Source organism: Necator americanus, chromosome II, assembly GCF_031761385.1.
Source record: "Necator americanus strain Aroian chromosome II, whole genome shotgun sequence".
NCBI lineage: Eukaryota > Metazoa > Nematoda > Chromadorea > Rhabditida > Ancylostomatidae > Necator > Necator americanus.
The window spans coordinates 14604866-14622225 of NC_087372.1; the positions used below are offsets into that span (position 1 = coordinate 14604866).

Consider the following 17360-nt stretch of genomic DNA (forward strand, 5'->3'; position numbering starts at 1 on the left):
AACAGAAAAAGGGAGTCCATCCCCTGAATCCACCTGCGTTTCTGGGCAAGCACAAGGTCTGCGACTAGCTCCCTATCCGCCACCCGGGGACGCGCCGCGTAGCCTCGTCCATGGGTCCTCTCTATAGCAATACATAAACTCGAAATATTGCGTAAACAAAGAGGTCTGCAGAGCCACAGCCCTGAGATGGGTGCAAATTTCGAAGCGCTTCATATGATCACATCTTAGGATTTCTGTAGCCGGAGCTATCCGCGAATATCGGTGCTGTTGCACATATGCGTTCAAGACGTCACGCTTTTAACGCTCAGATAATTCGTTCTGCCTCGGTAAGCACCTTTCTTGCCCCGCGTTCGTGGATACTAACTTTCTAATCGTAGATAGGAGCAAGGGTAACTATCCACGTGAAGCAGGAATAGGTGGTCATTTTCATTCGTTTATGAGTCTTTTATTTTTTATAGCTTGATATGGTTGGGCAAACAAACTGTCAACTGCCAATTGAAGCTCGGCACAGTTGCATAAGCGGTTGCTCTCGAAGAGATGCAGCCGAGCGTAACGGTTACGATCGGATGGAGACCTATGCTAGTACCCATCCTCGCTGCAGTTTGCCGTATTCTCACCTCGATCCCAACCGCTAGCTCCACGATGCCGCTTCGAGCGCTTACGCCGTTGCTCCGAGTATCATATCGCTTTGACCCGGACATATGGTAGACTTCCTTCAAAACTCTTGACAAATAATTCTAGTAAATCACATGGAACAATTCCCGAGTTTGAGGTAATCTTCTTCTAAAGTATTTTGATTTTCTGAGTAGTATTTTTCTGAAGATCATGGGTTTTTTTTTGCTTTAAATAAGAAGAAATTCAACACTGGAACTGGAAAAACTCCAAGAACAAAGCTGGTTGAGAGAAAAGGCGATGTGGTTCAATATGCCGACGATGAGCAGTATTATTAAACACAACCAACCTTACATATGAATCTAAAAATCCCTGGTGGATTTTGCTGGACTTCGCCGTCATAGTTTACAATAAAGCGAGAAGAATAAGTCGAGTCAAATGATTCGGAAACGCTGAAATTAGGCAACATTATATAAAAAATTATATATATATATCACATCGGTCAAGTCACACCATTTGCGGCTCTTACAAAGAATGTGTTGACTAACTAAATACCCACAATTTTCAAAAGGAAAAACGACTACACTCAAATTTGGCTTACGGTCACCTCCAACTTTCACTGCCGCCAGAATGGCCACCAGTTTCGCAACTGAGGACAACCAATTTGAAAAAAAAATGACGTCATTCAAAGACTTTCGTCTCGGGTCCTCTGGTGTACGCAAACGTGTAAAATATGGCACTCGTTGATATCTGGCTGGCGTGTCCTCTCAGCCTCGCGCACTAGTGTACTGCATAACTGCGACTGCACTGAAGTAAATGAAGACCTCGGTTCGTGGATGCGGCGCGTGCCCAAGTGTGACGCCCTCCATCTGATTTCGTAGGAAAGAACGCCGTCTGCCACGCTGTTTTTCCGCTCGCTTCCGTAATCTACAACCTGAATTATGCGTTCTTGCTGGGATTCCCACATTACGCCAATTTAAATGAAACATTGGTTTTAACAACAATGTGAGTGAAGTTGTGTAGCAGATTCTGTGTTTTCTTGCTTGTGTTTTCTTGCTCTTGAAGATAGGCGAGATTTGTGTAAAATAAACAAATCGAAACTTTCAAACCTTAACGTTCAAGAACATAAAGTGAAAAAATTCAACAACTAATACACATATATTTTGCAAGATTTTTTCTTGCTGATTCCAGAGAATCCGTATAAATATTGCTAAGGCAGCAAATTCGAACAGTTGTTACTGAATAAATACAAGTTTGCTCGCAACGCACACACACACACAGATTCAGCTCAAAATTTAATCAAATCAGGAAGTGATGAAAATGCTTTCGAATGTTCCGCACCACACCGTTAGGTCAAAAATTTCGAGGTCAAAAAAAACGACTGAAAGATGCATATTTTGACAAGCACACCACTTTGGATTCCGCCAAGGCAATTCTTAAAAACAAGGGTAGGAAGTTTCAAGTTCTTGCATAACAGAAAAGAACTTTTGGGAATTAGTCATTTAAGCAATTCATAAAAAAGAAAGAGCGTTTGAAACATTGATGAAAGTTAGATGCTCTCTTGTATGCAGATGCAAACAACAAGCTTTTGATCTGCTGGAAAGTACACATCTTGGGAACCGTGATGAAAGAGTTCAGCTTCATTATCAGCTATCAGGGTATATAACAACGCGATTAGTCCGTGTTTGTGTTTCCTATCACGAAGATACTCTACAAAGATGAAAAATGTTCCATTGACAGGGACCTAACCGACACCACCCGCCTTGCATGCAACACTCTACCACTGAGCCTTTTCAAGAGTTGCAGTATGTGAAACATTTGATAAGACATGTTGCTTTTAGTTGTATGTTAGGAAGAGGGTGTAAAGCTTTATGAGCACGGTAGCCCCTAATTTTACAAACAAAGATTATTTTGTACCCTTTTAGCAAACTACAATTCTTCCCTTATCATTATCCTTTATGACGGTTTTTTTCTGCGAGTTTCACCAAAGTAACGTACTTGAAAATGACAATTACATCTTTGCATTTTGTTGTGATGATGTTGAAGACCCTATGTTTACCTTTGTACGACAAAAAGGAACAATTGTGGAAGTTTGTCATAAGTTTGATCTTAGCATGAAATTATTATTATTGAAATTATATATTATTAATCCTCGCCTTCTCTCTTTTTGAATGTTTTCATCTTTTTCGGCATTCGCACATAGAGTTTTTTTCGGTGCTCTGGTAATTTTTTAAATGTGGATTATGTTTACTACTTCGTTCCGCGTTTTTTGTTAAGAATTTCTGAGCTTTCGGTTTTTCTTTGTGTTGTTGTGAAAAAAGTGCGTAGAATAGAAGAACGACAAACTTTCGTTTCTAATATTTTTTTCGTAGTGTTTCAACTGAGATGGGAGTTCACTATTCTGTAGCTTTTATACTACCTTCAGGCAGCGTGAGAAATGTAGTCCGGTCGAAACGACATAAATCACGAGTGTAGTCGCGGTGCATTCGCATACGCGCTCGAAACGGTGCGGTGGAGACAGCAATTGGAACCGAGGTGGGACCGTCGCAAACTGCAGCGTGAGGTGGTGCCAGCAAGGGTTTCACCGCGCTCCTAGCCGCTGCGCTCCACCGAAGCGTCTCGAAAGAAGCCGCGTACGCAATTGCGTACGAGCACCATGTCGCTTTGACTCTATTACAGTGCTTTCGCAAGCCAGTGCATGAGACTGAGATCTCAGCGAGAGTATCTCAGTAGCAGTTTGTTCACACCCGGATTTCTACTAGAACATACAAAGTAAAGATAAATCTCAGTCAAAAGTCACTGGCGTATCAACCCGCTTGGGATTCGCCACCACGTTCACTTCAGTTCGGAATCGTCTGAGGTTCACGAAAGTGTAACTGGCCTATACGATGACTTACGGTGGCTAGCCGCTGTGCCAAGTGAGCGTTTTTATCCTCCCAGACAGGTCTGGTACCAATTCATCGACCCCGGAGGATGAAAGGCTTGGTTCGCACTAGGGCGGTTTCGAACCCTCGACCATTTGGCTTCAACGGTCCTCTAACCGACTGCGCCACACTCGCCCACATTGACCAAATAATAAAACAATGACAACAATAACAAATAACAAAAAATAATAGTAAATGAGAGTATTGTCATAGTACACAAAATGAAATGAACAACCAACTATAAATGTTTGGAAATCTTTGGTGACATCCCCCTTCGTACCATGAAAGCTGAGATCGCTTGCACCCTCAGCCCGACTTAGTGTCTAATCCTTCAGACCATTAGTATCTAAGAGCCAGAAGTGCGCACTCGCACAACTGCGATGATTTCATTCATCTCATTCTCCATCTCAGAACAGAGGTGGTTGAAGGGTGCACCTGCTCTACTTGGAAGAATGTGTTCAATCATTTGGGACTGATGCCAGTTCACCAGTCAAAAGGAGATGAGACATTCAACAGTCCAGACTGCAGAAAGCGCAACGCTCTGAGGTGTCGAACAGTCAGCCCACAAAAAAATTAAAGTTTAATACAAAAACCTACGAAAAAACCTACGCATATTTGAGTACAAAGTGACGTTTTTTCGCTTTCATTCTTTATTTTTCATTATCATTTTCATTGTTATTTTTTGTTCTTTTTTGCATGAATATCTCAAGAAACTACAAATGTCGGTGTTTATTCAAACGACTTCAGCGAATGCAATGATTACCTCTAAAGGCTTACAAGGATTTCTGATCTAAATTGCTATCTAAAAAATCTGTGTATTTCTTGCTGTTTGGTTCTGTGTTATGGTGTTTTCCTACTTACTTTATTTTGTTGCGGAGGATTTTGCATGTACTAACAATAAAAAAGTTGGAAAAAAGGAGGAATTTTGCGTCACTTTGAAGAAAAAACACCTTACTTGATGGTGTTCGTTAATCTAAAATCGTTAAGTGCAGAGCTGTTGAAGGGAGAGTTGTCCTTCTTATAAGCTAAGGACATTAATAAGGACAAGCTGAGTGCTCGAAAGCCTCCTAAAGATTACCTGTTGAAAAGCAGCACATCTGGCCTCCATAACTTGAAAGGGGCGTCGGCTTCCCCAGGAAATCTCACGTCTTTAATACCACCGAACATTCGTGGATCCCAGCGAAGTTTGTAGTCATTCCAGTGCTGAATTTTTTTGTTCAGCGAAAATTGTGATGAGTAATCAATGAGTCCCCTTTAGAAAGATGTCCAACTTACGAAGTCGATGTAGGCAAGAATGGACATCACTTGATTTTTCTCATCCTAAAAGCTCTCTTATTTTTCTCAGTTAGGAAAGAAATAATAGACCGAAAAAAACAAGTTTTCCAACCACATCGAGGATTTGATTCAGAAGAAATCGCACTTTGACGTCGAGTGGCATCGAGCTATTCTCCACAGGGCGTTCGAAATGGTCGTAATTCTGAACGGATAGGCAAGTTACAAGGTGTCTCATTCATTTTCAGGAGAGGTTTTCCCCAATGGATTCACTTCCAGCCATCAGTTCCTTCCTCCATGGAGTGGATCTCCTTATTTTCCCTGGCTTTACGCTGTTTTATTGGTCACTTGACGTGCTTGCGCATAACGTGTTCAGTAGCGGAATGGAAAAGAAAAGCCCTCCATCCACGCGAAGATGCGCAAAAACCAAAAGCAGCGAAAAATGTAGAAAATCCCTGCAGCAGTGATGATGAGCACATGCATCCTACCACATCGGCCTAATCATTTTTTCGTTCATTCTCGAGTGTTGAGTTTATGAGTAAAAAGTAATAATACGGTTGGTTTTTCTTAAAGGAACGGTATTATTACTACTTAATCATAATTACGTCATGTCTTATTATATTTTATTCTTTTATTCATTTTATTTGATTTATTTTTATTTCCTTTTTGGTTTTAGCTTCTATTAGTCCTTTTGGTTTGAGATCAATATTGATTGCTCACAACTGATGAATGATATTTAATAATTCTATATTTCTTAATTTTTGATTTTATTAGTTTATTAGTGATAGCATGTAATTTCTCGTTTTTTTTAGAAGAAGACATATTTTAACATCGAGAATGTTCTTCGAAATTTGCAGGAATCAACTCAGCTTCCAATATTTGTGTTATATAAAGAATGATGGTTCCCGTATCGGACCTGGAGGTCTGTCCACCGATAAATGGTTAATTAATAGAAGTAGAACGTGTAATGTAATATGAAAACCAGCAAGTAAAGTATAATAGAGGTGAGACTGCGAACAGAAACATTGTAAAGTTATAAAAAGAAATAGAAATGTGCAAGAATGTTGCCTGTTTGCTCCGATATAAACAAACCCCATGGATCTCAGCAATTAACCGCTCTATGTTTCTGCATACAGGTAAAAAGAAACGCGACATAGGCTCATACCTGTTATAAAATTTTAAAGAAAATTCCCTTAAGAGGACCTGAGCTAACAAAAAAAAAACAATTTCCTTCGCTTCCAATTTCTTGGAGCCAAATGATGCACCGAATTTGAACTTTTAGGACACACTTTCGGAAAGCCATCGCAAAAAAGTTCTCACCCGGCTAATAGGGAGCCCTATTTGGTAGAAGAGAGTCTTTGTTTTCAAGTGATTTTAGCTTTTGCGGCCACGGATTATCCCCTTGAAACTATTAGGCCCCATTGGAAACGTTGAGATTACTGTAATAATATCAATGGTGTTGGCGTATTCACGAAATAATTGCTTTATCCGTCTCTCTTTTCTACGCCGTTGTGTTTCTCGGCACACTTTATAGAAAGGTATCGGTCTAGAACAGGGAAAACGACAAGATATGGAGTGAGTAATCAGCTGCTGGTAACATCCAACTCTTTAATGATCTTTTTTCTCTCCAATGTGAAATGTTCAACCCTGGGGTGTTTAAAGGCATCACCCCACGAATCTGAGGTGGTACGGATTTCAAGTGGAGTATTCGTATACGGGATGGTGAATTATGGAGAGGGTGATTCCGTCCATTTCTTCCTAATAGTCGTAAAAAAACGTCCTCCGGAACGTACGGTTTCGGGCGTTCCGGAGCGCTATTTTCTACAACGAGTTCGATTTGAGCGCGCTGCATCTTCCGAACTGTTTTTTACGGCAATTAGGAAGAAATGGACGGATTTCCCCTCCCTCCTCCCCCCACTCCATAATCTACTATCCCGAACACTCCACCTGAAATCCGTACCACCTCAGATTCGTGGGGTGATGCCTTTAATGTAGGAGAATGTTACCAATACTTTTTTGGTGCTATTTTAATTTTGCCTCTATGTCCAACTTTCCTTCTAGAATCCAGAACTTCGCTCGCGGACTCTTAAGGCGCAACATTATTAATTACTGTACTATTTGCGTTAATGATTATTTACTACTTGTATTTGTATATAAAAATAACAGTAAATGAATAAGGTAGTTCCGAAGAAAACTACAATCTAATCGAATTTCAGATTTAAAGGCAGCGTATCACAAAATTTTTGTTTTGTTTCCATCTTTGCACGAGCAGATAGACGTAGGAGTGTAGTCCTCGAGTACAAGAGGACACACTCTCTCTGCAAATCCAGAGAAACAACCTCTGCATAGTAACCTACGTGTTTCGTCCCACCCCACAACTCTGTCGTAGCCCAATATTTTCAATCCGACTATGACTCAGCTAAGCATCGAGATTTTCTTCGCAGAAGCTGCTTCAGCCGCACCGCGTTCTATCACATGTAATGTGTTGCATCGTTGGTTAGTGAAGAGCACACCGAGCTACTATGCACACATTTTTCTATTCTGGCGAGGAAAATCTATTCTGATCTTTTTTTACTCGTGAGCAACTGTCAATCCTAGCACTTTCTTCACGTTCGGATATCTTAACATCGAAAATTTTGTCATACGTTACCCTTAACTGGCTTTTCCCACATTAAACAAGTGTATAAGTGATATATGTTTTTTCGTAGATACAGAAAGTTATCTAAGCTCATTAATTACCACATCAAAAGAAAAGTCCAAACAGTAATAAAAAAAATAATGCGTCACGCTCCTCCTTATTCTCGAGATGAAGTCATCTTCCTTGAAATAGCCAGAATTAGGTAAGAAATTATTTCAAGCGGATATCACTACACTTACGAATAATTTAAAATTTCGCAAATAGGATGGTTTATTCTTATATAAATCTTACTGTTAAGTGATACACCTGATCAGAAATGAATTTCAGCCACAATTGGAAAGTAATCACCTCCTTGAGATACTGTAGAAGACGATATTCATCGAAACTTGGCAGTACAAACTTCAAAGTAGCAACAAAGACGATAAGGCTGGTCGCACGGAAGAACATTAGCGAAAAGCTGTGAGTTGTCTGCGAAATAATGCCTTGTGAGGATCAATAGTGAAGTCGTCGTTGGATTATGGCAGAATCCTTGTGGGAGTAGTTTGACGGATGGCCAGTGCGGTCGGACGGCCACATGTCGTGACGATTCCAGTCCAACAAAAACATGCAAAAGTTTATTTAGTTTACGGTGTTCACAAACACCACGGAATCATTTTCCATCACAGACAGAATAAATAGGAATCGATTGAAGATCGCAACAGTTTCCGGGGGACCACTCGGCTCAACCAGCAAATGGGACAAGAGTCGCTCCGGAGGCGGTCCTGGCAAACTCTGAAAAATTCTCCATCGATTTACTTGTCCACTTACGGCATAAGGTTCATGGGCCACGTTCTTTTAGAAAAAAAAACTATTATGGGAACCTCCCTCTCCAGGTTTGGTTAGTGAAATTTTCAAGGTAGTTGAGAGAGTTCCGTTCACAACATATCGATGGTTCCAAAAATTGGAGGGAAATTCTCCTTTGTTTTTTGGCGACCGAGAGTTTTTTTCTGGTTCCATCTGAGAAGCAACTTTTTTCGTTTTATATTGAAGTCACATTAACAACCTACATACATTTTTACTACATATCATTTACCTATGCATTTCCGCTAAAAGATAATAAATAATTAATAATAATGCTAATACTAATAAATGAAGCATAAATGAATAAATCAAGTGGAAATTACCACAGTGAAAAAATACGAACGTATTTAAATCATTCACAAAACATGTACCTAAATCTTTGGCTTCAGAAACTGACAAATCATAGCCTCAACCTTTTCAGAAGTACTTCTCAGGCATTCCTTAAAAAATTCCTAAGATTCCTCACACCCTAAGTGGACATGCAGCTGGTATGGGGAAGCAGCATAAGAATGAAAGTATTAGTTACTTCTTAAATCTCTTAGGTCACAGTTGGAGAATCCACAAAAGAACTTGGTTATGAGTATATCTAATTAAGCCAAAAGCAAATGATCCATGCTGAGTTCACAAAAATATGACCAATCGCAGGTTGCTTTCCTGATTTTTTTTTCTTCCTCCTTACGTATCGGTTTTTTTTTTGTTCACTCTTTCACTCTACAATGGAGGATAGCTCATTTTTAGGATCATCATGCTATATAATAACGCGCTTAGTCCGTGTGTGTGTGTCTGTGTCTGTGTTTGTCTGTGTGTCACGAAAATACTACATAACGATGCAAAACTCTGCAACGGTGAGGTGCCGAACCATCGCCATGCGCCTGATAGGCTAGCACTCTACCTTCTCACCATTGTCCAAAGCTTTAAACCTATGTATGTTGGCTTTGATAAGGGCAAGTTAGCTTCTCTCATATGTTACTGAGGGTAAGTAAACTTTTATGTGAATATGTACTTCCAAATTTGCTAGCTATCATGCTGTAAAATAACGGGCTCATTCAGTCACGTGTGTGCGTCTTTGTATGTCTGTCTCAGTCAAGAAATTTCAGAAAAAGAAGGAGACGGATCCTACGGCGTCGAATTCGTGCCCCAGAGCCAGTTAGCTGTAAAATGGGGTGCGACAGGTCCCATGGGGTCGGAATGGTGCGCCGGTGCCAGAAAGTTACAGAATGAGGAGAGACGGTTCCCACTACGTCGGATTGGTGCGCGGAAGCCCCAACGCAGTAGAATGGATTTCTATGGTTCCTTCGCATATCTATTTCCCAGCATGTTCCTCTGACGCTGCTAACATCTTTTCTTCAAAAAGAGGAAACACACGTGCGAGCGGCTGCTTAAATACAGTACATAGTAGATAACAGCTTACGCGATCTGAAGTAGAACGTTATTTTTATCATTATGATAGTGATATTCACGTCATCTCATGTTAGCACATCGTTCTTTGCTAATAGTTGAGAACGAAGGAAATTCATAATTCGAATAATGTTCCCAAATTGTGGAGGTTTGAGAGGAACATAAATGTAAAATCAACTTTGATTGTTCTCCTAATGTAGAACTGACGCATTTAGGAGAAACCATAAAATCTTCCATCTATGCTTAAATTTTCTTTTTTTTAAAAGATTGAAGAAAGCGTTGATAGAAAGAAGCAATTCTAATTTTACAAAAAAAATGTCGCTACTGTTATTTCTTATTGATCGGTGAAGACGAAGTGAACACCAAAAAAAGCCTGAAATTTTAAACGTACTATATAGTACCAGCCTGAAGTCCGGCCTTAGCCGGACGTTCAGGCGTTTTTTTATACCTGTGAGAATTGACGTACAGTAACCAAATACACAAGCAAGCGAACGAATTAATAAATAAATATGGTAGAGCAGAAGAGCATACTGCAAACGCTTCAAGGGCTTTAGTTGTAGGCAAAGTCGCTCTGAGATGTCAGACCGGTGGCTTTTTCAATTCATGTTTTGAAAAGAGTATTATTCAATGGGATTGGTTTTTTGGAGAGCTGTGAACGATACGTCACATCCATGTAACGAAGAAGGAGAGCAGAGATATCGACACAAATTATTGCTCCTTACGTTTTTCATTTTCACCTGGATTCTCCTCAGTTCCTCAGAAGAAAAATTGACGGAACCTTTTGCGTAGATTGAACGCTCTCAATCAAGCGACGAGAGTTGATTCTATATTGATTTTTTGCAAATCTTCTGCTAATTTTATCCAATTAGTTAAGGGCAGCGTATCTTGAGATTGACTTAGTACGGAAACCCCGGGGAACCCCTCAGAGTTCGTGTTGTAGATTACAGTACGAACTCCACGGGAATTGTAATCTACATTCGAACTACAGGGTGGCTCCGCTGAACTTCCCCTAATCGTCGTAAAAGAAACGGCGTGGGAACGGCGTTTGTTCCTACGAGGTGCGTTAGAACAGGTCCACTTCATCAAGCTCCGGTCCTCTCAACAGCCTATTCATTGGTGTGCATGAGGAGCGTGCGTTACCTCGCATTAAAGAACGCCGTCTTCCATGCCATTTTTCACGATGGGTAGGGGAAAATGAGCGGAACTACGCTTGGTTCCGTAATCTATGTGCAACTCGAACTTTATGGGTTCCCTGGGATTTCCGTACTACGTCAACTTTACGATACGCTGCTTTAAGCCTATCGTATGGCTTAACGATACCCAGTTGCGCAATCTCAAGCATTTTATGTCGAGGTTCCAGATGATGACATGTGCAGCACAGGAAGCAGAAAACAATGTTCCCAAGCCAACAAACTTTTCGAACATCTTTTTTTTTTCCTTAAAATTTATTTTGCATGACATCCGTTGGACATTACTCTATCTGTGCCCCGCATTGCTTTCATTGAATCGTTGGATTTTTTTTACCTCACTCCTTTCTTCTGCCATTATTTTAATTATCGCTTTTTTTGATGACACAGGGATCTTACCATATCGCAACTATTATGTTTTTCTGCAAATGACTGTCTCTTCATAATTAATATACCTCTTTTTAAATTAGATTAATAACTTAATTTTTACTGCTTCTTTTTGCTAAACTATTATAATTAAAAAAAAACCTCTCCAGTTGAATGGTTACCGCAAGCATTAAAGAAAGATTAACAAGGCTGATAATAGTAATGGGGCAGGTGGAAAATACTTACTTAATGAATAACACTATGCGCTGAAAACAAGCACGTCCGCCCTTTAGAAATGTAAACTCTCTTTTTTCCAAAATGTCTTATTCTCAAGATAAATCCAGCCAGTATGGCGTAATGTAGCGCTTGACATAAGTGACGCGTAGAGCTGTTTACCCACTTACCAGCTTGTGGTGTCACATCGTTCGTGAGACGAAACCCTTCATTTCGGAATCCAAGCACGACATGCCTATCAGAAGTGGAGCGACGTCGTAGCAGCCCACCCACACATCCTCGTCTGGAAAAACTGCCCACTCAATTCGGAGCATCAGAATGATTTTGATGGAGCGACTCACTTAGAGGTTTCTTCGATCGCGTTGTTGGTGACATTCTGCCGATCGGGTGCTTCTTCCCTTTCGCCGGAGAACGGCGCCCACAATGCAGCGCCATAGGCGACGCCTGCCAGCGCTGCTGTCTAAATCACCGCCCACTTATTAGTGAATGATGTTTACGAGAATAAATCTGATAATAATAAATAGATATATATCTATATAATGTATAATAATAAAAAAAAAAATTAATTTTTTAAAAAAAAAAGAAAAAAAAAAAAAAGGGTAAAATTTTTTTTATTTTATATTTTTATATTATTATATTTTATTATATTTGTAGTATATATAAATATATATTTGTATTTATTTTCACCTCTAATATTATGTTATCACTACACTTCTGTCCAAGACGGATTCAGGAGAAAAACTGTAGAAATTTTTGAAAGCAGTACATACAGCAATAGCATACAGCAATACATGGATCAATATAAGGAGAAGGGAGTCGTAGTAATGTAGAACACAGATCCCCGAACACAGCTCTTTTTTGGGGCCGAAAAAGTGACATTTTGATAAGAAGAAGAGATTAGAAGTCAGAATTCGAGAAAAATAGTCTTGGAAAAGTCAGTCGGACTTCCCCAATAAGAATTTCTAAGAAAATTCCGGATTTAACAGGTTCTACGATGAGTAATTATGATGAACATTCCAGAAACTGAACTGGCTCAAAATTCGTTCATTTATTTGTTTAGTCAATTGCAAAATGAACTTTACTGAGGGATTGGATATCGAGCGAAAAAAAGATGATGTTAAAACAAACATTATTACAACCCTAATTTGCCGTGCCAATGTTTTCTCACCAGGAAGGGGAAAAATATATGCATGTGTTAGAAACCACACTAATAAAAATTCTCTCATTATCTCTCCTCTCCCCACAATCCAACAGAGTGTCCTGCGTTTCTTTGTGGAAATTGTTTGCAGTCAAGGTTTCTTAGCCATTCCTGCATGTTGCGAATTCGGTTCGCTAATCTTATTGTACGAAGACGACAAAGAGAATTAGTAGGGATGGAATTTCAAGAACGTTTTACTCCAAAATTAGATTTCGTGGGACTTTCAGTATTCTCATCATATATTTGAGATGTTCTCTACCTCTAAAATCTAATCCTCGATCAAAACACCCTTTTGGTTAACCACTCCTCTCATCCCTCAGTGGTCGATAAATTTCTTCCAGACTTGCATGTTACAATAAAAATACTGACTTGGCCTAAATCGGCTAACCCCACGGGTACATAATTGCATAGGCCACAATTCATAAACCGAGACCACACCGAATAAACGCGAATTTATAAACCGCAAACGCTTCTGAATCGAACACGTTGGTCAAAGCTCTTGCTTGAGTGAGACAATGATCCCAACCATACTTATTGACACCGGACACTTTATTTATTTATTTACCCATAAACCATCAATGCTGCTACAGAAAAAAAGAAAGGAAATTCACTTTGCCCGGGTCAGAACACTGGGAAAAAAATCGGCACCCAATACATTGTCAGAACTTGGAGCCGTCCTTTTGGTCGATAACACGACAAACACTTTCACCTTTTATGAAGGAGGAAAAAGAGGAGAAAACTTCCTCTCTGATAAAAATTTGTGCCTTATCATCCATCATTCATCACGTTTACGGAAGTTGCTCGAACGAATCGCTCAAACAACAGCATGGCGTGACATGCATGGTTGGCGCCGAATTTGTTTTGTTCCGTGACTGCTACGCGTCTGCTGCAACGCACGTTTTCCCTCCGCTCGACTCACACTTCCTCTTCACTCTACCTCTAGTACTTATCAAATGCACAGATTGATCGACCCTATGTGTGAACGAGCGGAACCCTCATTCCCACGGAAAAATTGAGCTCAGAAGTGAAAAGTCTGCCTGGCAGAAGCGTGATTGTAAGAAAAAAATTTCCACAAACTGTACCCCTTGGGCGAACGGGCGCAGTGCAGTCGTCGTAATCGAGGACGGCGAAAGTTGTTCGGTGATGGAGCGTCGGTGAATTGCAGAGCCACTGCCTCGACGAACCAGCACTCTGCGATCGCCTGAACGAGGCAAGCACTGTGAGAGTCGCCCTCATAACTTCTTTTTGTTTAGTGATTGAGCGCATCAGTGATGCAGTGACCGATGATTGCGGTCTTCTAAGCACGACTGACTCAGTCGGTGATTTCAAACAATAATTAGCTGCTCGTTAGATCAGGAACGTCTTCTCCTTCATTATTGCTTCTAAATAGCTTTTTTCTAGCGGATTTTTATGTGCTTTATGTTCGCCCAACCATTTTCAAACAAAAAAAATCAGTTTAGAAATTAACAGAAAGAAGACTTCTATTTTCAGTTTTAATTTGAAAGAAATCAGTCAGTGGTTGTGCAGCGCTAATGTCGTAACGCTACTAGGTGCTTAGTAGGCTCGATTTTGCTAGATCTCACCTTTTTATGAGCCAAAAGTGCGTTTCTATAGAGTAAAAATTATCTTTCAACTGAATTATCGATTGAATTCGACTTGAAGAATCAGCCTGAAACCTCTGAGCTGAAGCTGAATGTACACCATGGGGCGAAATTGGCCGAGATGGAAATCGTATTCGTACTGAATCGCGTACTGTATGTATTGTATTTCTTAACTTACCTAAAAAATCACTGCTCACAACGTATTCGGACAAATCGTTTTCGAAGGTGACCTTCTTCAGTGTACCAGTTCGTGGGATGTCATTCAATTTCGACGGCATGGAAATGTTTGATAGCTGAATAACATCCTCATAAATACTGAACGTTTTTTACGTATCTTCTCGAAAATGGAGCTGCAACTTCAATAAATTACTGAAGTATCAAAGTATGCCTTCAGATCCATGAGAACAAAATTTCCAGAAAATATTCCGTTATTTTGGACAGTAATCTTTGCTAACTCAACTGTGACCAAAACAAATAACCTTGTGAATCGTAGCGACTGGCAAGGACAAGGCAGGCGACTGCGCTGTGTGAGCCGCTTCGCCTGTTCGACAGGAGGAATTCGACGATGCTAGAACGTACTTGGTTACTGTACTGACGCGGATGTGTAATTCTCACTTAACTATTAGGTGAAAATAGACAAAACCATCAAATTACCGAGACTGTCCTGCCTCTGTGGGCTGCGATTGCTCTGATTGCTTGACCTGCGACTGTCACTCGTTGTGGAACTTTCCTGTGGCGATACCCGTCTCTTCACAACAATCGGTCGTTTTCCTCTCCATCTGTAGTCCCCTCTAGGCGCAGTAGCAGGTCTAATCGTCTCGTCCATCGTTTTCGCGGCGGAATGTTCTGCAGATCCATTCATGATCTTACGAGCGTTTTCCCTTTCCTGGTGGTCCTTCCTGGAAGAGGATGCGACTTGCATCTCGCAAAACTCTCGTTCCAGAGCGGTGCGGTCGTAGAGGCGTGAAGGACGTTCTCGAGTTTCGAGAACACGGTTTGTTTCATTTTTTTGCTTGTTCTTCTTTGTAGGATGAGAGTGACCGTGGCCACCGTCAGCCTTTTTCGTTGCTTTGTTCTGAGATGTTTTGTGCTCCTTCTGATGTCGAGCGCTTCCACCTCTAGACGAATGTTTGGAATCGTGTTCCTGGGAATGTATGAAGTCGTTGTGCGATCGCGATGTAGACGCACTGCGATTTGGATCTGCATTCAGACGAGAGTGATCCACCCTGTCTTGTTTGCTCCCATCGTTCCGAGCGTTTGTCGGTTGATCGTCGCGATAGAGTTCATTTCGAACAACTTGTGGTCTGAAGAAATTTAAATTCCTTACGAAAAACAGCAAAACTTTCATACAAATCTGAGTTCTTCGTTCTCATCTTTTCTTAAACTAGAGGATTTACCTTGGCAGTAATCGATAGTCCAGAACCGGACTTTCCACCGATGCGATGCTATGTCGACGTCGCTTGTGCCTATGTGATGTCGACGTATTCGTGCGGTCATCGCGCTTTGCCGACACATTCAAAAGGGCGAAGTAAAACGCCATCTAAACGTACACATACATATACATATGCCATGTTCATCCCATCGTAACATAAGAAACCTTCGGAGAATCGAAAAATACAGCGGAAGAGGTCGTAGAACTGATAAAGATGTTAGACATCGTTGAAAAAAGTCTGAATCTGTCGAAGCGTAAAGCAAGCGCAAAGGTATTCTTATCGTATCGCTTATCGCCAAGCCAGCGATCGAAGTGTGGAAGCGTTTCGTGAAGTTTATGAGATCCAACTTGTTGTCAATCAGAGTCGCTTTCTATTCTTTTCATCGAAAACGCCTTCCCACAACGACAAAAGCCCAGCGAACATGTTCGCCAAACTGCTGATGTTAATTGTTAAAAAATTGTACCGCAACCGATGTGCTTCATCGCTAGAAGTGGGAACGAAGGGCGGTGGAAGGAACTCTTAATGTCCTCTTACAAAAGCCGTAGGACAAGAGGCTCCCAGCTTGCTCATGGATTCCCAAATCATTTTAATGAATAATTACTCCATTGTAATTTATAAATTAAACGCACGACCCAGTAATGAAAGAGCCTTTTGTCCCCGCAGGACGATCTGTATATGCAACGTTGTACTTATAAGTACAACCTGCATTGCGGCCATTGAAGATCTGATGATGCAAGCCAGGGAAACCAAACACATGACATCATCGGACTGATCGAGACGAGAGGAGAATCCATAGTGAATTTGAACACATGAATGTCAAAGGAAGATTTTGTATAATGGATGTCGCTTCTCTATCAAACTTCTGAATCGGACCATCTCCTCTGGAGAAAAATATCTTCTTTCCAGAAAAGGAGAAAAATTCTCAAAACGATGTTCCAAGACGATCATTGACTGAGAGCTCTTTGCTTCGTTAGCCAGCTTTTAGGAAGGTACCGCAACGGAAAACATCGACGAGGAAAGCGATCATCCCCTTGAGGATCTTCGCGATTCTGCAAGAAAAAAACCCGAGGGTTTCAAAACAACCAAAAGATACCTCTATCCAAAAACTTCGAAACTAACACGTCAGAATGAAGCCGCATCAGCTGCAGGCAGCCAGAAACTCACGTCCGAGATTTTGAGGAAACGATGAAAGAAAAAGAAATGATAATGGAGAGAGAGCGATCAAAGAAAGGAGAGCAACAGTATTGGCCGAAGCTGCAAGCGCGAGAGGGAGCATCCACTAATGCCGGAACTTCAGCAATCGTAAAACAAAATAGAATAGCTACAGAATCGAAAGATGAACTAGAAAGAGAAAGAAATGAGATGGCGAAGGTCACCACTGCTACTTCGATCTCTTCGACAGCCATGTCCTCTTCCCTCCTTATCATCTTGAGAAAGATGAACACGTCATTCCTCAATCTTGAGCCCATGAATCTCGCTTTGCGTGGTTTCGACAATCAAATCTGAACATTTTAAGAACCTACCGCCAGTTCTTATTGACACTCCAGCAGGGGATCCCACGACATCCGTAAATAGCGCCCAATATGCTTATTGTCCGTCATCTACAAACTCTTTACAGAATCGCTTCTTCACAAGATGGGGAAGACGGATGAGTGGC

The 17360-nt window shown here is 40.8% G+C and overlaps 3 protein-coding genes across 4 annotated transcripts; 1 reads left to right on the forward strand and 2 right to left on the reverse strand.

Moving 5' to 3' along the window:
* Positions 1-946: 946 nt before the first annotated feature.
* On the reverse strand, positions 947-7893 carry RB195_017854 (uncharacterized protein; the record flags this gene model as incomplete). Its single annotated transcript, XM_064185037.1, has 5 exons — positions 947-1064; positions 4615-4739; positions 4812-4856; positions 4924-5013; positions 7795-7893. The coding sequence occupies 5 exons, from the start codon at positions 7891-7893 to the stop codon at positions 947-949; spliced, it is 477 nt and encodes a 158-aa protein (XP_064040918.1).
* A 274-nt stretch (positions 7894-8167) lies between these two features.
* Positions 8168-15927, reverse strand: RB195_017855 (uncharacterized protein; the record flags this gene model as incomplete). 2 transcript variants are annotated; one of them, XM_064185038.1, is made up of 9 exons in its annotated part: positions 8168-8217; positions 11642-11754; positions 11813-11931; positions 13752-13870; positions 14449-14563; positions 14750-14856; positions 14925-15574; positions 15668-15810; positions 15868-15927. In XM_064185038.1, the coding sequence occupies 9 exons, from the start codon at positions 15925-15927 to the stop codon at positions 8168-8170; spliced, it is 1476 nt and encodes a 491-aa protein (XP_064040919.1). The 2 variants fall into 2 exon arrangements, with proteins under 2 accessions (XP_064040919.1, XP_064040920.1); XM_064185039.1 differs by lacking the exon at positions 15868-15927 and having other exon boundaries at positions 14750-14838.
* Positions 15928-16888: 961 nt separating this feature from the next.
* On the forward strand, positions 16889-17209 carry RB195_017856 (uncharacterized protein; the record flags this gene model as incomplete). Its single annotated transcript, XM_064185040.1, has 1 exon — positions 16889-17209. The coding sequence occupies one exon, from the start codon at positions 16889-16891 to the stop codon at positions 17207-17209; it is 321 nt and encodes a 106-aa protein (XP_064040921.1).
* Positions 17210-17360: the final 151 nt, after the last annotated feature.